At 31.5% G+C, this 7,865-nt stretch overlaps 1 protein-coding gene across 1 annotated transcript; it reads left to right on the forward strand.

Annotated features, from left to right (window-relative positions):
• Positions 1-3,869: 3,869 nt before the first annotated feature.
• Positions 3,870-4,871, forward strand: LOC149254751 (uncharacterized). The gene has a single exon (XM_089457082.1). The coding sequence runs from the start codon at positions 4,047-4,049 to the stop codon at positions 4,278-4,280; it is 234 nt and encodes a 77-aa protein (XP_089313208.1). The 5' UTR covers positions 3,870-4,046; the 3' UTR covers positions 4,281-4,871.
• Positions 4,872-7,865: the final 2,994 nt, after the last annotated feature.

The following is a 7,865-nucleotide window of genomic DNA, read 5'->3' on the forward strand; positions in this document are numbered from 1 at the left end:
ATTTATTCTTATTGAAGTTAACCATTTAACTAGAGCGATGGAGTTTAAGTTAATTATATAACTAGTTTGATTTTGGGTTTACGAAACCTGCGTTGTATGAATTTCATAAGTCTTAAAATCAACAATTTCAGAGTTTTTCTATAATAAAAAAATTTGCAATCCCATTTTCTACCCTAGTTTGGGTTGAATTTGTCCTCAATCACATTGGATTCATGAAAGAATCATCTATCAAATGGCATATGAGTTTCACATTTTCGAATTCATATGATATTTTTCATCTAATTTCTTTTAAACATAATTCTTAAAAAAATTTTGAACTGTTTTCAAGAGGTTGAATAAAAAATCAATATCCTAAAATATACACAACTAATTTTTTTCAAAAAATACCATTATCTTATCTTGGTTTACAAGTTCTCTTCAAAAGGGTATTTTTCGTTTTTAAATATACTTAAATAGTTGAAAAAATCCTTACGTGAACATGTGTGTAAAAAAAGGCAATTGAAATATTACTTCGACAACTTTGAAAAATAATAAAAAAATATAGTTTTGCATAAAAAATTAAATTTTTAATATGAAAATATTAGCTCTCTCTCTGTAAATCATGCTCATATATATATTTTTAAAAATTACACATTTTAGACTAAGTTATGCTACATGATCACATGCATACCTCTTAAGATGTGTGACAATTTGCAAGGACAAGCATTTAGTTTAATGGAAAATTGACATATTATAAGATACTAAATATGTTTGCAAAAAATATTATTAGGACAACAACAAAATTCTCCACAATTTGTCTTTTTACATTGAATCAAAATTCGAAGTGTTTGTATGAATTTTGAGGGCTTCAATTCGATAAAGAAGAAAAACTTAATTTCATCGCCACATTTTGCCGAAAAGAGTAACCCAACTTCATGCTTTTACCCATGGTCTCTCACACCTTCTAGAATAATTCTTCTGGCCTTTGCAACATCCTTCTTCCACTGCTTAGATGACTTTGCAACATCCTTCTTCCACTGGTTAGATGTTGTGCATTCGACTTTGGACGTTTTGCAATATCAATTTTCACATATTTTAACACACCATTGTCATCGAGCATTGTTTTCATTTGATCCTTCCAAGTTATGAAATTTGAGGTACCCTCTAAGGCATACTCTAATCTTAGAGCATTGAAAGAGATTCTCTCGATCTTGAAGAAAAATTATTACACTGAAGCTTCCTGAGAGACAAGTTTGAAAAACTGAATGTAATGTGATTTCAAGGCTTTGATGCTATGTAGAAATTTGATAGAAATTGCAACTGCTCAAGATTTCAACGTGAAAACTAGAGACACAATTCTACTCTACTGATCCACGGAATGAAAATTACAATTTATAACAACATGCATAGATCTGCAATAATCAAAACCACAAATACACAATGATTTCTAGGGGAACCCAACTGGGAAAAGAACCTCTCAAACGTTTTTTCATTAATAAGTTGAATAGAGAAACTATTACAATTGCTAGCTCCAGCTCTTAGCTCAACATGCAAAAGAATAATTGTTCTATCTGCTCAATGAGAAACTCTAGCCAACACTTAGGCAATTATTTTTGCACCAAGCCTCTTATTTCCTTGCACAAATATGGAGGAAATTGGCCCCTAGAAGATAGGAATTTCCTCCAAATTGATTGTGCAATTCCCAAGGATTGATCACTTACCGCATGCAACAGATGTACACTCAAAACTAGTTTATAATTCATGTTACAATGCCTTGTCATCTCCACTTCAGTTGAGGAATTTGAATTTGTTGCATCACTAGTTATTTTGGGTTGATTGATCAGTTAACTGAGAGACCTATGAGTAAGACTATTGTCCCACTGTATCACTGACCTTCAATTGAATCTATCAATAGTTAGAGCTCAGTTAACTGAATACAACTGAAAATAATTAAACTAGATTACTAAAATTTAGCAATCACACATGCATAATTGAACTCCAAGCCCTCTAAATCAAATTTATTGAGCTAACTAAGTGACAAGATCCATGTCACACTAGTTAACTGCCTCTAGGTTGTCCTGTTGATGTGGAAATTCAATTTACTCAATTTGACTAAGGCTAAAGTCAAATTGAGACTTTCTTGCTACATTTTTTTAACACATCTTGTAGAATCTGGATCATATTAAAAATATTATTACTTCGAAATTTAAGGAGATTTTGTGGGGAAATAATGAGCTAGAGAGAAATAGGTAACTATGATACTAGGAGGAGGTGATTAATCCCAATTATGAAAACTAAAAATATTTGTATGTATTGACTAGTGTTAAGAAGAAAATGAGCATTGCCAAGATTAAAAGTAATTTCCATGAGCTTCATAATGTAAGTGGGCAATGGTCAATTCCCAAAATGCCATGGGATGAAATAGTTTGTTACCTATGTGAGCCTGAAAAGGTTGAAGATGAAAAACACTTTCTTTTAGATTGTCCATCTTATACTTACATTTAATCTAATTTTCAAAATATTTGTCACATTACCAACCTTCTTACTTCAACAAAACTATAGTAATATGAAAATACTTCTTTCACTTCTCTTTGAGCATAAAAATAAAATGTTAAAAAATTCACATTGATTTCTTGCCTACCATACAGGACTTAGTGTAGATTAATAATCATCATCATAAAATGTAAAAAATTTATTTAATTGTTAAAAAATATTTAAACATGACTATATATTGTATAGTGTATTTCATAATATTTTTGTAAAAATTCATATTGCATTAATTATAATTAATATTTACCCCTGAGAGTGGGAGCTCAAATTTGTTTATACTAATACCATACACATTGTATTCAACATGCATAAATATCACTTTATGTATATAAAAATACACTAGGCATGAGTGTCACTTTGAGTATATAATGTATTATAAATTTTTATTTTTATTTTTTTAAAATTTAAGTTAATATACGAGAGCATTAACTTTTTTATTTACTAATAATTTATATGTTTAACTTATATTAAATGATATTTTTTTCATCTTCAAAAACATATTTTATTAAATTGAATTAAAAAATAAATAAAAATTATATTTAATGTATTTACATATATAAACTTAATAATCTGTCAACCATATTAACTTGTACATTTAAGATAGATGGTTGATATTTTTTTTATTATATTTAAATTTTAATAAAATTTTAAACATTAAAATTAATTAAAATTTTATTTTTTAAAATTTATTTTATTTTATTAAAAATTTAAAATAATAAAATTAACTTATTTATCCCTTAATTTAAATTAAAAACTTTTGCTGAAAAAGTTAACTGCACCTCCATCCCAAAAAGTTAGCTTTTGGATTAAATATCCATGTCCGTAATGTTAACATCTCTCGTTGTTAGCATCTTCACCCAATATAAAAGAGAAATGGACGAAAGATTAATATAAGCAAAAGATAAAGTTGTGTGATAAAGCAAGGGTGTGGAAGAATACACTTGGAGATAGAGGATACTTGATGCAGGTGTTTACACTTTTGACCTTTTAGGGGTCCAATCATAGATCTGCACGGTTGAACAAAACGTACCACACAATTGGCATTTGCATCACAATGCACCAACGTGTATATGTAGAGCGACAGATGCGCATCGTTTTTCACGTTCCAAATCAAATTTATCAAAAATATCCTACTGAAAAGGACAACACACTTGACGTTCGAAACACGCGTAGTGCCTAATCTTTGCGGTTGGTAGGAATATTCCTGAGAAGCTTCTAGAGGTGCCCACGCGGCATCCAAGATCCAGCGAAACTGTGGAGGAAGGAGTTTTGGATGCGCGTTAAACGGAAGCAACCCATCCGCCCTTTAAATCCACACCATAACACACTCATCATCAGGAATCACAGCTCAAGAATCCCTATCTGATTTAGCTCCTCTGGCTTGCAACCGATTTTCACTGTACTAAAGCACTATAATTCGTCTCGGATTGCAGTTTGCCCAGCTGCTGTCCTTGGGGTTTGGTGGTCGTTAGGTTTTCGTTTCAAGATTGTATTCTCCCTACAAAGTGAGTCTGCTAATGGCGATTCCGAAGACCACGGTAACAACCGATAAGAAGTGGCTAGAAATCGCCCCTCCGCGGAGAGTATGTCTGGGAAGACGGCGGCCTTTGGAGAAAACACTGCGGCCAATCGCAGAGGAGTGCAGTCTCAGTAATGGCGAGCTGATGGATGGCCTTCGCCCTACTTTTCCTGCGGTCAGTGGCTTCAAGGCGGAGGGCGATAATGAGAGATTTCCGTCAGAAGATTGTTAAAAGTTTTTCTTCTACAGGTCCCGAAATCCTTTTGGAAGTCTTCGAAATCAAGGAGCTGTTTGTGGGAATCGATGCGTGATCTGGATAATCTGCTTGTAATGATCTTATTCTGCTGTAATTACCCAAAGTTGTAACATATTTTTTACTCTTACGAAATTACGAAAATATGTTCAGAAATACGTGGAATTGTGTTCTGAATGGGTTAGGCTCATTTCCGCTGATATCTATATGATTGGCATTATTTGGAGAGCAAATTGGGGTTTAATAATCAAGCCATTAAATTATTAATATCTTCCGGATCAACAATTTTGTGCAACATCCATGGTGGAAATTTCAACCCATCGCTGGCTGTGTTTCAGGCGCACCGGAGGATTTAGGCTTTAAATGTCTGTAACTGCAATGCACTTTTGGGAAATCAACCCCTGTATTTTTCAATTTTGATGCCAATTTACACTCTCTTTTGTTTCCCGGGAAAAATATATACGAAATCAAAGTTGGGATGTCAATGTAATCCAACTAAACGCCCATAGCATCCTTTGATATCGTTTCTGTATGGTATTTTTGAGCACCGTGGTACTTCCTCAGTGCATCTCTGGCTTCAATATGTGTTATAAAACACAAATTAGAGGCTAACTTTACGATAATCTCTCTTATTGTCTATCGGTTGTCTTATGATATGTGTAACAAATATTAGAATATAAAATTCGTTGTGTGTGGAGCATGATATCTAAATGAGACATGGCAACACTATCTTCTCTTTCACACGCATCTCAACAATGTTTGAAGCCACTTTGCCTGGGATCTATGACATATTTATTTATCTATTTTAATTTGTTTATATATGTTTATATACATATATAAATTTGGAAGGAAAGCCATGAAAACTTTGGAGTACCTTTCCACATTTTGTGGTTAGGAAATTTAATAAACTTTCCACTGTGATCACTCACACAGTGCCCTGTCCAGAAAATCGAAGGAACTTGAATTAGAAATTCAAGAAAGTTGAACTAGTGACGAGCAACCATATCAAATAACTCTATGTCTTCTTGTAAACCACTAACTAATCCTTGAGGCTATCATGATGTATAACATATAAAAATTATTTGAATTAATTATGAATTTATCTTTAAAAAACTGAAATATGAATTTATCTTTAAAAAAACTGAAATAAATATATATGAATTTATCTTTAAAAAACTGAAATAAATATATTATAGAATATTTTTTACTAATTTATCTAACTAATTTTATATCCACAACAAATTTTATATCCACAACAATTGATAAACAATTTACTTTGCAACCATGAACTAATTTCATGAAATATGAATTTAATTCACAGTGTGGTGCACAATGTATGGCACACATATAATATCTATATGATTTAGAGGCATCATAGACTAATATTGTAATTTACATTGTAATTTACTTTGCACCCATGAACTAATTTCATGAAAGATGAATTTAATTCACAGTGTGGTGTACAATGTATGGTACACATAATATCTATATGATTTAGAAGTATTATAGACTAATATTGTAATTTGTTATTTTACACTTGTTAACTTACCTTTTATAAGAAAAAAGAATTAGATACAAATTATCTTTATAGTTCCTTTGAGTAAGATATTTATAGTGTAAGGTATAAAGGTAATAACTTTTTGTTGGGAGACTTCAACACTAGGTATGCAACTAATCAAGCTTTTTTTCTAAGTAATGTTTCAAATTTTAATCATTTTTTACTGGATGAGGACCCTGATTTAGCCAGTAGATTCAAAAGAAAATTTGAAGAACTAACGGAGTATTATTTATTTGATACCAAGTTAGTCAAGTTTTACGGTTCTCAAGGCCCTATAATTTGCAATGGCATAATCAAGTGACTTTTACACCTGGGCTTGAAAGTAGTGTCCTAGATTATGTGATATATAATATCTTTGTTTCAAACCAAATAGTAAACTTTGACTTATTAAATGACCATGAGCCCTACTATGATCATAGACCTTTAAACTATCTCTAAACTTTTCCACCCAAAACAACCACATACATAAGATTTGTGAAAGTCAAAACCACATTCTTTTTCACTAGAGTAAAATATATATCTTCTTAAAGGATTTAAATAGGGATTAGAACTCTTAACTTATAAGGATAACATTAAAAACTTTTATCATAATTTTACTACAACTCTCTCTACTACCATTAGCAAGTTCTCTACCAAGGTGTCATATAAAAAGAATAATAGAACTACCAACCCTTGGTATGATAATGATTGTAAAATTACTAAAAAAGTGACTAGAAATACTCTTAATGAAACCTTAGAACTTGATCAAAGACAATTATACAAATATCTTATTAAAAGAAGGAAAATATATTATATAAGTAGAAATAAAGAGCAACTGTTGCACCTCTCTAAATCTAATATTAGAAAAAATTGAAGGAAAATTACGATTCATAAAACTAAAGAAAATCATTTGATTCTATTAAAGAATTAGAATATTTACCTTAAAACCCTCTACGAATTCCCTAACACCATGGATGCCATTTTGAATTCCCCTATAGAGGATGTTATCTTCCTTGGAAGACATTAAGTTTGGGGATAAACAATCCACTAATGGGAAATCTAAGGACATTGAAGGATAGAAAGCTATATTTTTTAAAATAGGATAACTATCATCATTCTGCACATACACAAGATCTTTAATTTAGCAGTGAAGCAAGGCTTCCCTAAGTCTTGGACGAAGAGCTTTATTGTGGATATATTTAAGAGTGGGGATAAAAGCATCCCTCTAAATACAGGACCATTATGATTAGCTATATTTTAGCCAAGTTGTACAGGCTTATTTTAGAAAAGAATATTAGCCTTTGGCTTGAAAGCCATGGTAAAAGAGCTAAAGACCAAGTTAGGTTTAGGAGTTATTATTCAACTATGGACCATCTTGTTACTCTTAGGACAATTGTAAAGGAATGTCATAATAATAAAACTAATCACTTTAATTGTTTTGTTGGTTTTAGAATTTTTTTTGACACATTCCTGGAACAAAGCTGTGAAATAGGCTAGACGAGATAATGTTTTCTCTCGAGTTGAAGGTTGTTAAGACAAGGCTATAAGAGAATGTTGTTTCCAAGATTAGGCGTAAGGGTTGGTCGGAAGAAATTAAATGCAATATTGGATTCAAGCAAGGATGTTCCATATACCATACCCATATATATATATATATATATATATATATATTGATAAGCTCAAAGAGTGTTTGAAAGATATAGGTTGTGTTGGCCCCACACTCACTGGTTTGGTCATAAATCTTCTCCTTTATGCTACCGATATTGTTCATTTGGCAAGGGGCCACTACAATCTTAGCAAGAAACTCAAAATCCTCCAAGATGGATATGATTGTAAATAACGATGAAACTAAAAACACGATACTTAAATCCAAGAAGACCACCTATGATACTTTTATTTATAATAACAAATCCTTGAAGGAAGTTCCTTCATACAAAAAACTGGTAATCGACATCCATCATAAGCTTCCTACAATTACCTCTAAAATTACTGACCTTCTACTCAAGCATGGGTGACATAAGGATGCC

The sequence above is a fragment of the Pinus tabuliformis genome, chromosome 7 (assembly GCF_031772625.1).
Source record: "Pinus tabuliformis cultivar Carrire ecotype Pingquan chromosome 7, CPIR1, whole genome shotgun sequence".
Classification (NCBI taxonomy): domain Eukaryota; kingdom Viridiplantae; phylum Streptophyta; class Pinopsida; order Pinales; family Pinaceae; genus Pinus; species Pinus tabuliformis.